The following is a 17,705-nucleotide window of genomic DNA, read 5'->3' on the forward strand; positions in this document are numbered from 1 at the left end:
CTTGCACTATGGTGCAAGGGTGCCTGCGTCGGCGCTTGGCAGTAGTTTGTGCGCCAGCATAAGGGGAAGCACATGGATGCAACATATTGTTGTAAATATGTTGCATCCTTGTGCTTTGAAAGTGACTCAGTGTGGCGCAGCCAAATGGCTTGCAGCACGGATGAGTCACTTTCTTGTAAATCTGCCCCTTAGGGCCTTATTTATAAAGGTCTTGGGACATTTTTGAGCTGCTGTTGCGTCACTTTCGTGACGTAACAGCAACATAAGCAATGTGCCACGTTGCACCGTATTTACAAGATGATGCCTCTAGGCAGATGGGTCACCTTGTAAAGCCCTGCGACACATTATACCTGCGTCAGGTATAATGTATGCAGGGCGGGCGTTCCCACGTAAAATAGGGCCGTAGTATTGTCTCAATGAAATCTATCAGATTTCACTGCAAGACTTCTAGGTTGCCACTGCATCAAAACCTTATGCCTGCTTCATGACAGGCAAAAGGGTGACACAGTGCCATAAGCAAAGGCCTACCCATGCATTGCTGGAGTTGTGTAATGCTTGCGACACAGCTCCAGCAATGCAGGACTTTTGCGCTGACAGAAATGTCAGAATTCCTCATGTATATGTCGTTCCTTGTGACATGGAGCACTGTACATTAAATATGGAGCATCCATCGAGTCGCAAGAAGGGCACACTGAAAAGTGTTGTATCGCTGTTTTACCGCAGTGATGCAACAGGTTTTATAAATGAGGCCCTCATAATTTCAAAACCTTATTCCCCCCACGTCTGCCTCACCCAAATAGTCTTCATCGCTGTCCCTCTGTAAACACCCACATACCCTTATCGGGGCCTTTCTCTAGCAGATAATGACCTTTCTACATGCTTACATCTTTAGGAGATACTCTGGCTATGTTGCTCTCTGCTCCACCTCCATCCAACTGTACCCACTGGACGTCCATTCCCTAAGCTATAATCATATCTCCCAGTGAACTGTTTCCAGTTTCGTCTGCCACTGACTCTTTCTCTGCTTTATCACAGCCTTTTCAGCTCTCAGACCATTAACTCTCTTTCTCTCAGGTGCACTGTTCTTCTTTATCTGTACTCTATAGTACCCTTTCCCCCTTTTCTTTCACCTTTTGTACTTTTTTCACAGATGCTGTAGCTCTACCCTTTCTGCAAAATGTCTTCAAGGTTCTTAAATGATTGGTGTTAGTCCTGGCATTCTTGACTTGGTTTCTCCTGTCTTTTTGAATTTACCCCCAATATTTTTGACTATATGCTGGATTTGGTTTTTGCTGGGTTACGTGCTCTGGGCACTTTGCCACTGCTGATCAATGCAAAAGTGAAATTGCTCCCTGTGTAAACTGTGATTATAATTGTTTTTCCCTGATTGACATATTTGATTTACTGATAAGTCCCTAGTAGTGTGCACTGTGTGTGCCAAGGGCCTGTAAATCAAATGCTACAAGTGGGCCTGCAGCACTGATTGTGCCTCCCACACAAGTAGCCTTTCAAATGTGTCTCAGACCTGCCACTGCAGTGTCTCCACACATAGAGCCTCATTTATGAGGACCCCCCCGGCACTATTGCGCCACCGGAACATCACTTTTTTGATGTAGTGGTGGCGCAATGTGCCACTGGCATATTTATAAGGCCACGTAAAGGGGGTTAAATGGGCATTCCATGTGCGTTGCTGTGGCCATTCACAGCAACATCCATGACTTTTACGCACTGTACCAGATTTATGAGCATTCTGCAGCACACATAGATGATTGCTTTTTCTGCAGGAAGGTTTTCCTTCCTGCACAAAAATAATCAGCATAGTGCTAAGGTGCCTGCATTGGCGCACGGCAGCCCATTATGCACCGGTGTAGTGGAAAAGGACAGGAATGCGCCATTTCTAACACATACAGTGCATTCCTGCCCTTTTCTTTTGCCATACAGCAGCTGCTCTACAGCAAAAAAAACATAAATGAGGGCTGCAGTTTTTAACTGCCATGTCGACCTGGCAAGTGCACCCACTTATCAGGCCTAATCCTTCTCTTTTACTACATGTAAAGCACTCCTAAAGTAGGCCCCAGGTGTCCCCTTGGGCAGGGAGCAGTGTATGTGCAAGGTAGGATGCGCTGGTGTGTTTTACATGCCCTGATAACGAAATACTGCCAATCCCATTTTTCACTATTGAAAGGCTATCTCTCCGATAGGTTATAATTGGAGCTACCTTGTAACCTCTTACACGTGTAACTTTTAATTGAGAAGTAATAGAGATTTGGAGTTAAGTTACCCTGCACTTAGAATTTAGAAATGCATCTTTTAGTGAAGTGGGTTTTTAAATTGGGTGTTTGAAAAGGTGACTTTTGGAAAGTGGTCATTTTTTTTCTTTAACTATCCTGCATCAACATCTGGTTTACGCTCACAGGGGCTGTTTGTGCATTCACTCTAGACAGTCACACAAAGGGAGCTGAGGTGTGCCTCGCATATTCAGATGGGTCTTCCTGAGTTAGAGTGGTGGGAGCAGTTGTCACTGACACCTTAATAGGCTGTGGCTTCCTTTCACGATGCTGTCTTCACCTCCTGTAGTGCACCTGGCCAGGGCAGGACAGACCTAGAGAGACTTTCTTTGAGGTGTGCTGACTTCAAAGGCCAAAAGTAGTATAAGTATTGGGGCTCTGACCCCAGAACTTTAGAAAACTTCTGGATCAAGAGGAACCTCTGCCCAAGAGATGAAGAGCTGTGAGGAGGAGTGCTGCCCCTTTGCTGTGTGTTGTTTTGCTAAGTTGGCCTGAAGTTGCTTCTTCTGGTGGAGATGACAAAGACTGGACTTTATTGTCTATCCTGTTTAAGAAAATTCTCCAAGGACTTGATGCAGAGCTTGCCTCCTCTTATATAGTCTCAGGGACACAAAGATTTAATCTCAGTGGTGGCCAGTATCTCTGAAGAGTGGCGGGGTGGGGGAGAGGCAGCGGAAAGGGGTACATGGGGTTCTGATGACACAAATAAACAATAAAAAAGACAACTTACCTGCTGCATCATTGGATTGCTGCAACGCACTCTTCCAGGCTCCTCTTCTCCGCAAGGACAGGCCCCACTGGCCAATCCTGATGCTGCTCTCATGCTGCTGGTGGCAGCATGAAAGCAGCATCATGATTGGCCTGCATGCTGATGTTTTGTGCTCCAAGTAAGACTGGGAGCCTGTGCTTGCTCAACCCGACCCAGTAATGCAGCTAGGATTGAGTTTCACTGTGCACAACGGTTTGACCTGCCTGGAACATGTGCACTGAATAGCTGTGCTAAACACCTCCTTTCTGACCTGAACCCCACTCGGCCCACCCCTAAAAATTCAGTGGTAGAAAAAACCCGAGAGAAACCTAGTTTATTATCATTTTATTTTCTGTGGTTAAGGCTCCTGGCGGGTGGGGGGGATCCACCAATGCTTTACCTACAGCATTCTGTAACTCCACTGGTGGAAGTTCTGACCTGCCTTGTGGTACCAATTCAAGTTCTTGCCCTTGGAGGTTGGTTTGCTGTTCCTGTTAGTGAAAATCCATACATCTCCCTTCCAGTGCTGTTTTCCCACCGCAAAGTGCTGTGCAGCCAAAAAACACATGCATCAATGAGGTGCGTCTGAAAAGATTGACACAGTGCCTGTTTGTGGGAGACTCAGTAGGTCTGTGAGTGGGTGCATGAATCTCTGAGTAGGTCTGTGAGTGGGTGCATGAATCTCTGAGTGGGTCTGTGAGTGGGTTTGTGAGTGTCTGAGTGGGTCTATGAATGAGTGCATGGGTTTCTGAGTGGGTCTATGAGTAAGTGCACGAGTCTCTGAGTGGGTCTGTGAATGGGCCTCTCTCTCTGGAATGATTTTGACACCGGGGCCCCATCCCCCTGGGCCTGGCCTAAATTCAATAGGGAAGGGGGGCCATGCGGCCCACCTTCTTCAGATGATTCGGCCCAAGAGACCCCTTTCCCTGGGGCATGGCCATATTTAAATGGGGGATGGTGTTGCGCCACCCCCCTCCCTGGTCCAATTTTGGCCTAGGGACCCCATCCCCCAGCCTTCAAATGCTGGGTACCCTTGACTAACCCTGGGCGAAGAACTACGCTCCGTTCGCGGAGCTTGCGGAGTTTTGGCAACTCCGCGTTCTACGGAGAACGCGAAGCTGTCGATTACTCCGCGATCCGGTGCGTAGCGTAGTTCTCGCGCGCTGAATAACATTATTGCGTGCGCCGGGGGTAAGTTCGCGCGATATTTGACGCGATCACGCACTTTGGAAATAAGGGAACGCAAGCGGGCGGGACAAACCTCTTGAGTAACTTAGCGCGCTAGCTATCTCGAGCATGCAGGCAGCGCCCCGAACACGCGCACCGCGCTCCCGAAGACGAAAAACGGCGCGCGAACGGGTCTAGCAAGCTACTACGCATGTCCGCGGAGCTACGTGTAGCTCGCGGAGTGCAAGTGCGTCTTCGCGTAGCGTCGCGGAGTGCGGCTACGCGAACTACGCCCAGGGTTACCCTTGACCCCACCCAGGGAACCCAGTAACCACCTTTGGGGACCATGGGGGGATTCTGAATGCCCCTGCTGTCCTTGCCAGCTCCCCACCTCCTGCAGGAGCCAGCATTGTTCTTACAGATAGGGAGCAGCTAAATATACAGCTTCATTTGTGTAAGAGCAACCTTTTCTCTGCCTGCATAACAGATGGCAGGGAAACATACAAATTTCCACTCTCAGCAAGCTGGAGTGTTATCACAGCTCTCGCTTGCTGGGAGCGGAGTTCGTGTTTGCTTTCACTTGACAGGAGCTGTGAAATGGTGGGCAGCCCATGGCATAGCAGGATCCAGCCTTGGGGATAGCAGTCCCCAGGGCCATATATGGCTCCAGAAGGTATGCTATGCGCCCCCCTCCTTTGTTGTTCACTGGCCGGCCCCAGGGATGTGGTAGTCTCAGGGGCCATATATTTCCACTCTCTCAATTTGAAATGTTATTTTGGCCCTGGGTAGGTAGTGATCCCCAGGACCCGGGTGGGCCGCGAGTCCCCTCCATTGCTTTGAATTTAGCCCCAGGGAGGTGTGTGGTCCCTGGGCCCAAGGGAAGTCTGCATGTTCCTCTGTAATACAAACATAAGCCACAGGGAGTTGGTGGTCCTTGGGGCATAAAAATGTCATAAGAGAGGGGGCCCCGTGCAGGAGACGGCTCTAGTTTGGTTTTTTTTTGCAGCAAATTCATTGCGGATTCGTGGGTCAGGCTTGTTGGTCAGGGTATTGCCACCCTGCCCCCTTTTTTCACCTTTTTTTGTGGGACTCGGCTGCACAAGCTCATCATTATTCATGAAGACTTCATTATCGTAGATAAACTAATTTTAATTTCTTTTTGTTTCTCAACAACTACTGATGAGATTTACACCAAATAACAAAAAGCACAAACTGTGGACCAAGGCTATCTTTCTGTCAATTTTTGGTGTAATTCCGTCCAGCAGTTTGAGCTGTAGGTAAATCTAAAGAATCTATGAGTATTAACATGGGAAAAACTCTTTTTTTATCCCCCCTTTTCCTCAGACCTAGCTTGATGTGTCACCATGTCATGAGTGATGTAATATGTGACGTCATAAGCAGTGCATTGGGGGGGCGCGAGTTATAGTTAGCTAACTAACTATAAAGGCTGAATTTCTCTGGTTTTGTACGAGTGAAACATCAGCCTAGCCATAACGTTCCTGTAACCTTTGGTGTTTTTCTGAACACCGAGGGGATTAATCCACAGTTTTCTCATGGCCAGATTAAATAGCCAAGTTTTTACATATTTTAACCAGGGGATACTCCCTTTGCTATCCAGTGCTATTATTTCTAGAAATGATTCTCTCATGGGGAGTAGTGTACAATTATACCAAATTTGTGTCCAGTAGGGTAGTCGTCTAAAAGCTGGCACATTTGTGATGTTTTAGAGACCAAGATCCAAGGTTATTGGCATTAAGGGCACGCTGCATGGTAAGCCCAGTATTGATCTCATAAAGGTATTTTCAGATTTCTCAATGGGTCCTATATTCTGATAGCCCCAGATCAGAGGTTTGAGCTGGTACTTAAAAATATGTGAGGATCATGCTATTGTATTGGTGAATCTAACCCCTAAATAGACACATTCATTGACTTCCTCTGACATGGTGTTTCCCAACATTACTTTGCCGTTAAATTATTTATGGGGATTAAATGCCATAAATGTTCTCTTGTTTACATTTACTGCAAGGCCAAACTCATCACATGCCACTGAAAAACAATGCAATAAGTTTTGTAGACCCATGGGTGTTCTGGATACTAGTAGTGTACTATTATCCGCAAACATTAAAGATGTGACCGGGCTACCAGCTATCTTAGAGGGGTTACCAATGCAGTCCTGTAAAGAATTTAGTAGCTCAATGATGTAGAGGATGAACAAAGTTGGGGCCAAGACACACTTGTTTCTCACCCCTCTGCCAACCTCAATAAGATCTGTAAGTTTGCCATTTTGTCCCCATCTTCGCTGGGCATACTTCCCCTGGTGGAACCTAATCATAATTTGTAGGAGGTAGCCTGGAACAGCTAACTGTGCTAAAACTCACCACACCATGTACTTCCACAAAACATTTAAAAATCTAAAAAGCTGGTCAATTGTGCCTGTATTTTGTCTGAAGCCACGCTGAAGTGGCGAGAGAATCTAATTTTCCTTAATCCAGGCATGTATTCTCCCCAACAGATACCTACAGAACAATTTTGGTAAAATGAGGTATGGGATGAATCAAAAGAGGGAAAGAGGAGGGAAAAGTCTAAATTAGGTTATTGGTCATAGTAGTACAATGATGGTTGGGATGAGTCAGAGAGTGGGGGTAGAGGATATATTGGGAAGGGTATGGGATGAGATATAGAGGAGTACGTGGAGATGGTTGAAGGAGTTTTTTTGTATTTCTACAGGAGGTGTAAAGTGATAAGTATATAGATATAGAACTACATAGAAAGGTATGCATGTATATGGAAAATAACAAAAGAGATATAATGTTGAATTATAGAAATACCCATATGTGCATGCATGGATAACTAGTTAGAAGCTCAGACTTTCAAGTGTTGCTTTATATAAAGTTAATTTATCTGTGCATTTGTTTAAATTTTTAGGGGGGCATTATTTCATGCATTTCTTGGTTTGTCTTTTCATATTTATTTTATATTTTCCTCAAAATTTCAATAGTGAAGCACAAAATAGATACAATTGTTATGATTATATTTACACTTTGTGATATTTAAAATAAAATAAAACCAAACCAAGACCCACAAGCATCTAATCCAATAACTTATATAACATCTAACATAGTGATATATAAAATAAATAAATCAGAGACCCATAAGCCCATAATAAATAACTTATATGTAAGCTATGCAGTGACCTATATACATGTTAAGCATTAATAATGTATATTTATATTAACCAGAAGTAATATATACATTTGTTAAGCAGACATACGAGAATATCTACATTTTTTAATACCATAAGTAGTATATATATTAATACAAACAAATTCACACATAGGCATATGCTATAGATTTGTGTTTTGAGTATGGTGGTTATGTAGGAAAGAGCTAACGCGAGTAGCTTCTAAAGATAAGATAGTTATCTGTGAATCTTATTTTTGGTGGTGATAAATTACATAGTTGGCTACCTAAACAGAGAAAGATGTACCAATGATATTTTTTTGCTTGTATGCTGGGGTTTTGGGGCGAGGTGTCAATCTGGAACAGAGGTTCCTTTGTTGTATGCATTTAGGGATTTTGTGCCCAACAAAAATTGGTCCTGTTCCATGCATTGCTTTGTGGGTGATACAAAGCAGCTTGACTGTGAATCGTCTGGCAACCACTAACCAATGTTGGGCCCTTAAGGCAGGGGAGATGTGTGTTTGTGGCTTTACATGTATGAATAGTCTAGCAGCAGAATTATGACTTTGTTGTAGTCTTTTCATAGTTGATAAAGACGATCCGTGTTAGTGGCATTGTCGCAATCAAGTTTAGACAGTACAAAAGAGATAGTAGCGTGGACTTGTGTGGAAATCCTGGGTGGGGAAGATGCGGCGCAGAGTTTTCATAGTATCTTGCTAACTTATCCACTTGGGCATTCATTGATAGCTTGGAGTTCATAGTAATTCAAAGGTTTCTTGCTTTCTTGGATACGTTAGGAGGTGTCCCAGGATGTCAGGCCAAGTGCTGAGTGGGTCATAATTTTTCCAAACGTCACATGTGACTATTTCACTTTTATTAGCATTCAATTTAAGATGGCTCCATGTCATCCACTCATCAACGGCTCTGAGGTAACTGAAGATTTTTGAGTTTCCAATGTCTTTGGGGCTTTTCAGTTTAAGACGTATTTGTGTGTCATCTGCGTAGTTATAGCATGTGAGCTGAAATCTATTGATCATTGCTGGTAATACCCTCCTGTAGATGCTGAAAATCATGCGTGAAATGATAGAGCCTTGAGGGACCCCTGCTTTTGTGAAGTACAGGTTGGATGAGAAAGGGGGCGTATGGATGACATTTGTTCTGTTTTGAAGATAGGATGTGATTCAGCGGAGAACAGTCCCCTCTATTCCAGCTTCGTAGAGTATTTGGATTGGAGTGTCTTGATCAACTGTGTAGAAGGCCACTGAAAGGTCCAAGAGAAGGAGTGCAGTCACCTTGTTCTGGTCTACTGTGTTTTTAAGGTCATCCCAGATGGTGATGAGGGCAGTGCTTTCTGGATGTGTAGGGTTCCCCACAAGTACCTGTTTCTTGTGGAGGTTTCTCGCAGAGACAACACGAGCTATCGCCCCCACAGCCACCCTACCCTATTCTGGATAAGGAACAAAACCAGGATAAGGATGGGAGTGAGGATGGTAGCCAATAATTTAGGATCAGGATGGCGTCGGGTGGGTAGCAGTGGACGTCCCTCCGTTTGGATAGACCTTGGGCGCCAGCTGGACGGAAGACAAGGGAACACTGGTTACCAACAATACGCTAACCCGGCATCCACTCACAAACATTTACTCATGTGGGAAAACAGCTCACCTCCTATTTAGTCTCAGAAGCAGTGCTACCATCAAATGAAAAAGGAAAGATAGTTCCAAGCGCGGATGTATGACGTTACAACGAATACTTTTACAACGCATACCTTTACAACGAAATTTTTACAACGCAAAAACCATTGCAACGCATGTATTTACAACGCATGTTTTTACAACGCAGGTACCTTTACAACGCATACCATTACAACGTAAGTATTGGTAAGTATATATTAATTTTTTTAATGTAAATTAATTGAAATTGATATCATTTAATTTAATTTAATTTAATTTAATTTCATTTAATTAATTTAATTTAAATTTAATTTTACTTTATTTTTACCCTGTACCCCAAAACTGACCCTGAACCCTAAAAATACCCCTTTACCCAAAAACCCAAAACTGACCCTGAACCCTAAAAATACCCCTTTACCCAAAAACCCAAAACTGACCCTGAACCCTAAAAGTACCCCTTTACCCAAAAACCCCAAACTGACCCTGAACCCTAAAAATACCCCTTTACCCAAAAACCCAAAACTTACCCTGAACCCTAAAAATACCCCTTTACCCAAAAACCCAAAACTGACCCTGAACCCTAAAAATACCCCTTAAAAAAACCCAAACATATAACATTTTAAATATCATTATATACTTACCAATACTTACGTTGTAATGGTATGCGTTGTAAAGGTACCTACGTTGTAAAAACATGCGTTGTAAATACATGCGTTGTAATGGTTTTTGCGTTGTAAAAGTTTCGTTGTAATGGTAGTGCGTTGTAAAAGTTGCGTTGTAAAGGTTGTTTCCCTCCAAGCGCACCTGCGCTAGATGCCTAATGAACTCAGACGCGCTCCTGCGCTAGAACCAAAGAAAGAATATTTCCAGTGCTCCTGCAATATGCACCAAGGAAAGAATACTATCAGCGCTCTTGCGCTAGAACCAAAGATGGAATACTTTTAGCGCTCCTGCACTATGCACCAAGGAAAGAATGTCATGAGCCGCATCTGATAAGCGGGCTTCCCCGGAATCGCTGATGACGCAACAGTACTACCGGCCATAGGCTGAAACGCTAACCTGCCGAGGCCGGAAGTGAGGAAAGCTGCGTCCCACGCGAGTGATGGTATACACACACACACACACGCAACAGGTAAACGGGAGGGGGAACCCAGAAACCATGACAGGATGGAATCATTTTGGGAAATCGGAAAGTATAGAGTTATCTTCATTGGATTGTGAAATCTGGGTGAATGCTGCTCTTTCTATCATTTTACCAAGGAAAGGTCCACTTGTAATTGGTCTGTAGTTGTTTGGGTCATGTGGGTCCAGGTTTGTTTTCTTTAATAATGTGTGTATGTATGCTTTTTTAAAGTCTTCTGGAAAGATTCCTATAGTTAAAGAACTACTGATGATTATTCTGACTGATGTTGTAGTAGAGGTAGTTAAAAGATATTCTTGAAGATTTGTGGTGGATATAGGCCAGTAGAGCAGCTGGCGGACCTGCTTGCTTTGACAAGATGCATACATTTAGTTGCTGATAGTTGTTTGAAGGAATGCAGAGGCTGGGTTATCCTCCCCCTAAAGGGGATTGTAGGAAATGGGTTGGTGCTGTTGTTTTTTCTTTGTTCTAAATAGGAGTCCAACATGCCTACTTTAGTTGTGTAATGATTTGTCAGTTTAACAGTAAATTATTGAGAAATGAGATGAACTCCTTCTGTATATTCAATGAAAGCATACATGTTAGGAATGGCGATAATGTTTCTATTGATTGCTGTTTGAAAAGAAATATTTATTAATTAAATTAATATATTTAAATTATTTGATTCACAATCAACTTGCTAAGTTAATGTGTTTTAAAATATTTTATTTTTCAGGTTAATAATAACTAGTTTAAATTAATTTGCCATTATGTTGTACATTAAATTATTGTATTATATTTTTAAGGTATAATACAGTTTAATAATGTATTCTATGCTTTCGTATTGAGAGATCTCCACCAGAGATGAAAATCTATTAGTAGTACCTTTACACACTCTGCTGATTTCACGCGGTAGATATTTGTAAGCCTGGACCGTTGTGTAAACCTCCATTCCGTAAAGGTCAATAGCAAAGTGTAGGAGTCAATAGAAATGTGAGTAATATTTACTTTTGGGAATCTAGTCCATAGTGTTTTCCTAAAATTATAAAGGTTTGCTCACACAGTGCTAAATTGTGCAAACTTTAATAGGAGTGGACCTACATCTCTAAAGAATAGAACTCTCTCCCTTGTGAATGCCTTGTAAATTATCCTGGATTGTATCTCTGCGTTCCTGGTCAAGTTCAGAGCTCCACTGCTCACTTGCTAGCTTCATACTATATAAAAATCCTTAAAAAGCGTAAACATTGCAAGCATGAAGTTTTAGCTACAGGCGGTAAAGGTAAGAGAAGGTAGCAGGATTTACAGATCTGGGCAACCTATGGTTAGCAACAACAAGTGAAAAAGAAAACAAAAGTAATATTCCTTTGTTTATCAATTAAACGAATTCAGATAAAGGCACATAGAGTCAAAGAAATGGCTTTATTGAGACACGTCACAAACAATATTTAAATGTCACATGAGCAATAAAATTGAAGCCTTGTCAGGGGAGCATGAGCAGGTTCAATTTGTGCAAAATGAAATGTCAATTTCCTATGTAGATCTAAAACAATGATAATGGCACACAGGCACTTAATAGAAAGAACACATGTGTCAATAAAGATTGAAAGCTCAAGTAGGATGCACACAAAATCTTGTATTTGTTGAAAATGTATAAAGTCTAAGAGAGGGAAGTGACAATGCTCTTAATGTAATATGAAAGTGCTAGGCACTTTCGCATTCGTATTGGAGGAAAGGATCTGCTGGAGTCCAGTTATTGTAAATGTCCTAGTGTTGAATAATTCAAACAAGCTGTCTCATAGTATTGTTTAGTATTTCTTTAAATTTTAGTAGAAAATTATCTTAGGTCATTGGGCCCCCAATCCGTAACTATAAAACAAGTTGTAAAAAGTGCTCACAAATTGTGGACTGCCATTTCTGATTTTGTTATGTTCATTGTGTTCTAATAGGTTGTTTACTGAAATTTCCAGTTTAAGGATTAATTTTATAGCTCGATAGTTGCGAATCCATGTCATTGGCTACAAACACAGTGATGGTGGTCTGCAATGAACATCAGACCACCATCCTTGTGTATGTCGTCCCAAACAGAAACCTTTTTTTAATAACAAGTTTCCCGCTTTCCTTAAAGGAACAGATGCTGTTTTAAATAATACAGGGCTTATTTACAAGCCCCTTGAGCCACCAGTGCATCACTTTTTTGACGCACCAGCGGCGCAGTGTGCTGACCCATATTTACAAGGCCACACAAATCCACCCTGTGTGGCTTTTCATGGCCTTGTAAATATGGTCCTTTTCACACATCACTTTTCGTGAAAGGGTTATGCCGTGTGTGTTGCTGTGGGTGTTCCCATGCAGCACCCATGTATTCTGCCGCATTCCCAGATTTACAATATTTCGTAAAGCTGGGAATGCGTCAGAATCCTACGCCTCCCCAGGGGAGGAGTAAGGAGGCGCACTGAAGAGAAATACTTTTGTTTCTTCTTGTTTTTCCTCTTTCAAGGTGTTCCTACCGGCACAAAAACAATAATCCCAGCAATACAGGGACCCTTGCATCGTTGTGCAATGGTGCCTACGTTGAAGAATGGCAGCCAATTGTGCGCCAGTGCAGGGGAAAGAAAGGACGTGTCATATTGTAGTAAATATTATGCATCCCTGTGCTTTTGAAATGACGCAGCTCAACGAAGGAAAATTGCTCGCGGCGCCGCGCTGCTTCATTTTGTTGTAAATAAGGCCCTGAATTTTCCATTTGGAAAGACATTGAGAGGAGCAGGCAGTCGTCTGATGGGTTGCTGCCTGATCCTTATCAAGGTCATCAGGCACAATTTCCAAACAGGAAGTTGTCTAAGGAGGACAGCTTCACCTTTGCAACATTGTTACTAACTCCTTTCAGTAGCCGGTAACATTTAAATATTACAGAATTCCTGAAGAGAGTTTGTAACAAATTGTTGATTTGCAACTGGGATTTTTTGTTGCAAACTATTGATGGATCTCGCCTTGATTCGCCGTTAGGATAGGATGCCCCTTTTTGCCCCGCCTTCTTAAATGTGATTCAGCGTGTGTCCCAAAAGACATTTTACAGTTTAGAAAGCATTTTTCCAAATTCATCAATCGTTGGGTTTACAACCATAATGCTTTATAACATCGGGACCTCTTTTCCTGTTTGTCTTTTAATGATTATTTTTAGTTTGAAAATAGCAATAAGTTTTGTTCAATTGAACAACAACAACACTTTCAAATGAAACTGCAACTAAACAGACCATCATCAACAAGATGTTTGAATGAATTCATGTTAACCTTCCAGCGGGGCCCGACTGAGACCACAAACCAGCCCTGGCAAATAAGTCGGACCGGACCAGGGAGCGGAGGAGAGGGTGGGAAGTATGACGTGCTGGTGGGAAACACTGCTGCTGCTTTTATTACAAGGGGCTGATATTGCAGCACTGCTGCAATACCAGCCCCCACTAACAAAAACGCCCCCCACCCTTCCAGCCCACCAGGAAAATGCCCGGTGCCCGCTATGGCAAGTCCGGCACTGCCTCATAGACAAAGTATCTGAACATTAACCTGTTAATGACAAAGATGAAAAAGAAGGAAAAAGTTCCACAGTATTGTTGCACTTCTTAAGGGGACTGCAGTCCAGGTTAGATTTCTCACTGGACACCAAGAACATGACCTTACGCAGGGGAGGCCCTGTCAAAGAAACAACCTTAGTAGCTACAGGTTTTACTTTACTCCGTTTAAATATTCTCCATGTTTTGCTGTCACCTGGCCGTGTTCCCGTAAATGCAGAGGTTCATGTTGTCAGATACAATGGTCAATGCTCTTACATTTCAAGTGGGATTCATCAATACCTTGAGTTTTGGGTACATTTTTCGACTAGAACCCATGGAATGAGAGGGCTATCCTCCATCTTTGCGGTTGCACTCCCAGAGAGTAGGTTCATTCCAGTTTTGGGGAATGGCGGACATTTCCTGCATGTCATGCTTCTTGGTGCAGAACACAAGCGGTAGAGGCCACCGTCTATAGATGGAGGATTTCTGCCACCCTTTGTTTGAAATACCTTATGACTACATTTTAAAGAAGACAAACACGTTACATGCATTTGACTCATTCGTACTTCACCCTGCTCCTCAACTGAGCTCAAACTGACTTTATTCTGAATGTACCACTTGCATGTGATATCACCTCCCATTTGAAGGCACATGTTTACTCTGGAGAGCATGACTTGCTTGCTCAGTACATGTCTCTTCTCCAACATTTGGATTCTCATATATAGGGCAAGGATTTTTTGTGGGTCCTGTTTGCTAACATGTTCATCATTGTCCGTATTGTTTAGACTCCACCACACTGTTGCCTTTCCTTGGCTCTTTTAAATATCTCAAGATGTCGGTGACATGGTGTGGCAATAGCACATAATCGTAATTCTTTATGGTGTAATTCCTGATCATTTTACAAAATAGCCAAGCATCAAACCACCATGCCACCTCCTCACCAGTCATACCTTAATCTTGGCAACAGGCATGGTAACAACACATGGTGAGGCAATCATGTGTCCTGAGCCTTTGCAGGATACACCAATGGATATGTAAAGTTATTGTCTCACCTAATTAATTTCTACATCATTTGTACCATTCTAAAAGTCATTTTAAGGTAGGAGTACTCTGTAATGAGCCCTTGCATGCAGACACTGAAAACAAAGTGTTGGTATATATGTTCTCTCATGAGGCACTTCTTGGATAGAATGAAGTCCTGCACCAGAGACTGTACCGTTTAAAACTTTATAGATCCATTGGCATTTGTCTTAGTATCTCTAGCTTTACTTTGTATTTAGTAGATGGTTATCTGACTGCATGCCTTGTCATCGTCATCTAGGGTCCTCATTCATACAATGAAGCATTCATATCAAATACGACTTGGATCCCAGATTAAGTCTGCAGAGAACATGGTGTCTGGGGTATAATGACCTCGCCGCCGGGCCCTGTGGGTCAAAGTGTACGGATGCCATGCTATGAGTTTGTGTTGGGTTAAAAGTATGAGGTCACTATTGCTGGTCTTGGTCCATGGCTCCTGCACAGAAGATTTCTGCTGCTGTCCCTTCATCATCATTCGGAATTTTCAATGATGTCACTGACCGATGATGCATTCTTTGTGTACACTACAGCTCAAAGAGCCATGATTTGGTCTACAACATTCCAACTAAGAATTACCACAGTTCCACAGCACAAAACAGTCTTTTTACCAGCATGTAGAACAGTTATAGTAGCCTGTTTTTGGAAAAACATCTTGTGATGTTTAGAGTGCCACATTTGTTCAGCCAATGACATCACGGAGCACAATACTGGCAAGATGGTCTAGATGAAGGCCAGTTTAGCCTTTTCAAGGCAAAGTCTAGCTGGACCATCGAATAACACCCTGTGTTTAGGCCTACATTGGCAAAATGTCTTCTGTCTGCTTAGACCCTGGTGTGGGGCATTTCCTCAAATGCAGACTTGAATACTTGAAGCAGGGACTTCCTTATAATATCATTGAATTCATGCCCTATAAAGACATAGAGGATTGGATTGATACAGCTGTTAAACATGGCCATGCACTTGGAGAGTGGGATGGCCACATAATAAACAAGTGGCGGGAGGTGGCTGACAGTTATCCGTGCCAGAGCTAAGCCGTGGTAGGGCAACCAACAGAGAAAGAACGAGAAAACAACCCCAGTGATGACCAGTAGCGGCCTGTTGGATCTGTTCAGGCGTTTCTTCTTGATGGAAAAAATTATGATTGCGTAGGAAATTAAGATGATGGTCAAAGGAATAAGAAACTGATAGAGGAAGAGGCAAACTGTGAAGACATCAGCCTCCTGCTGCTCCCAGTCTTCGAAGATATCCACGTTCTTGCAGGTGCTGCGGTTGTGCGTCGTGGACATCTCTGAGAACATGAAAGAGCCCGGGACAAGGGTGATTGAGAGAGTCCAAATGAGCAAGCAGACGGTGGTGATCAGCTTGTTTGTTCTGTAGTTCTGAGACCACACTGGGAAAAGCACTAGGACGCATCTGTCGATGCTGATAGCGCTCAAGAGCAGAATGCTGGTGTTGATACTGAGTCCAAAGGTGCAGTTCAGCAACTTGCAAGTTACTGAGCCAAAAGGCCAGTTGAGGTCCAGGGCCAGGTACAGGAGGGTGGCAAAGATCAGGAAAGTGGAGATGAAATCTGCAATAGCCAGGTTCAGGAACCAAATGGTGTTAATGGTCTTCCTGAGCTTGCACCCAGTGATCCAGATGACAGTCCCATTGCCAGTCACCCCCATCAGAAGAATAATGCTGAACATCACGGCAGTGACAACCTTCATGGTGTTTTGAAGTTCAGCGTATCCGCTGTAGAGGGAGGTTCCATTGGTTGTATTTAATCCAATAGCAGCCATGTTCATTCTGGAAAGAGAAATATTAAAGTGTGAATATCATGGAAAGTTTAACTGGTGAAGAACAGGCTTAAACATAAGTGACAAGCACAATTGAATCCTAAATTGATTACAAATGTTTCTGTGAGGGTCATGCGTGTTGAAATTTCTATGTGTAATAAAGAGCCTCATTAGTTGACATTCAGACCACCATTGTAAGCCTAAACCTTCTTGCCCTGGTTTCCAGAAACTACAGGGCATATTTAGAAGCCCATATTGTCACAGTAACATCACTTTTTGACACATGCCTATGGCGATAGGGGCCTCCTTATTTACAAGGCGGTGTGAAATCGCTTAACATGGCTTAACACCGCCTTGTAAATAAGGCCCCTTTTCACTCAGCACTTAGCGTGAAAGGGGTGGGCAATGGATGTTTTGGTGGTTGTTATGCTGCAACACCTATTGATTTTGACGCTGCCCCCTATTTACAAAGGAGGCGTAAATAGGAGGCAGCACCAAAATTAAGATCAGGGAAAACCTTGTCTTACATGGCGGAACCAGGAGACATGCTTTATTTCTCCTCGTTTTTGCTGTTTCTATGTGTGCTGCTCAGCACACATAGAAACTGCAAAATGCCATGAAGGGACACCTTCCTGCACATAAACAATCATGAAAAAAATTACGATTTGCAACGTCTGTGTGTGCTGCACAATGTAATCATGCCCTCAACACATGCACCTTTGCACCATGGTGCAAGGGTGCCTATGTTGGCGCTTGGCAGCTTAGTTTAGCACCAGCACAGGGAAGTGCTGTATTATTTTAAATGCAACACATTCCTCCATTTCTTAAGTGAAGGAGCTCATAGTAAACAATTTTGGAGCTAACCCACTCTTTACCACTTTCTTGTAAATATGCCCCACCATCTCTTTTCTCTCGCTAAGCATGTTGGATTAGAGGTTTTCAGTGTCAGATACTACCCCGAGATTCCTAGGGACCAATAATTTCTGGGTGTTGGGAATTCATTTTGGAATATTTGTCTAGTGGATGTATTTAACATGATTTAAGTTACATCTCCCTTGAGGTCTGTTATCTATATTAAGCATTAAGGTCCACCCCGATGTTAATAGTTTTATTTCTATTTTATATG

At 43.0% G+C, this 17,705-nt stretch overlaps 1 protein-coding gene across 3 annotated transcripts in view; it reads right to left on the reverse strand.

The window, feature by feature from the left end:
• Positions 1–11,573: 11,573 nt before the first annotated feature.
• LOC144770739 (chemerin-like receptor 1) overlaps positions 11,574–17,705 on the reverse strand; it is a 423,466-nt gene continuing 417,334 nt past the window's right edge. For all 3 annotated transcript variants that reach the window (XM_078655483.1, XM_078655482.1, XM_078655481.1), the window contains one exon: positions 11,574–16,589. In XM_078655483.1, coding sequence (XP_078511609.1) covers positions 15,623–16,588 — 966 coding nt within the window. In that variant the 5' untranslated portion in view covers position 16,589 and the 3' untranslated portion in view covers positions 11,574–15,622. The remainder of the gene's footprint in view (positions 16,590–17,705) is intronic.

This window comes from Lissotriton helveticus, chromosome 7 (genome assembly GCF_964261635.1).
Source record: "Lissotriton helveticus chromosome 7, aLisHel1.1, whole genome shotgun sequence".
NCBI lineage: Eukaryota > Metazoa > Chordata > Amphibia > Caudata > Salamandridae > Lissotriton > Lissotriton helveticus.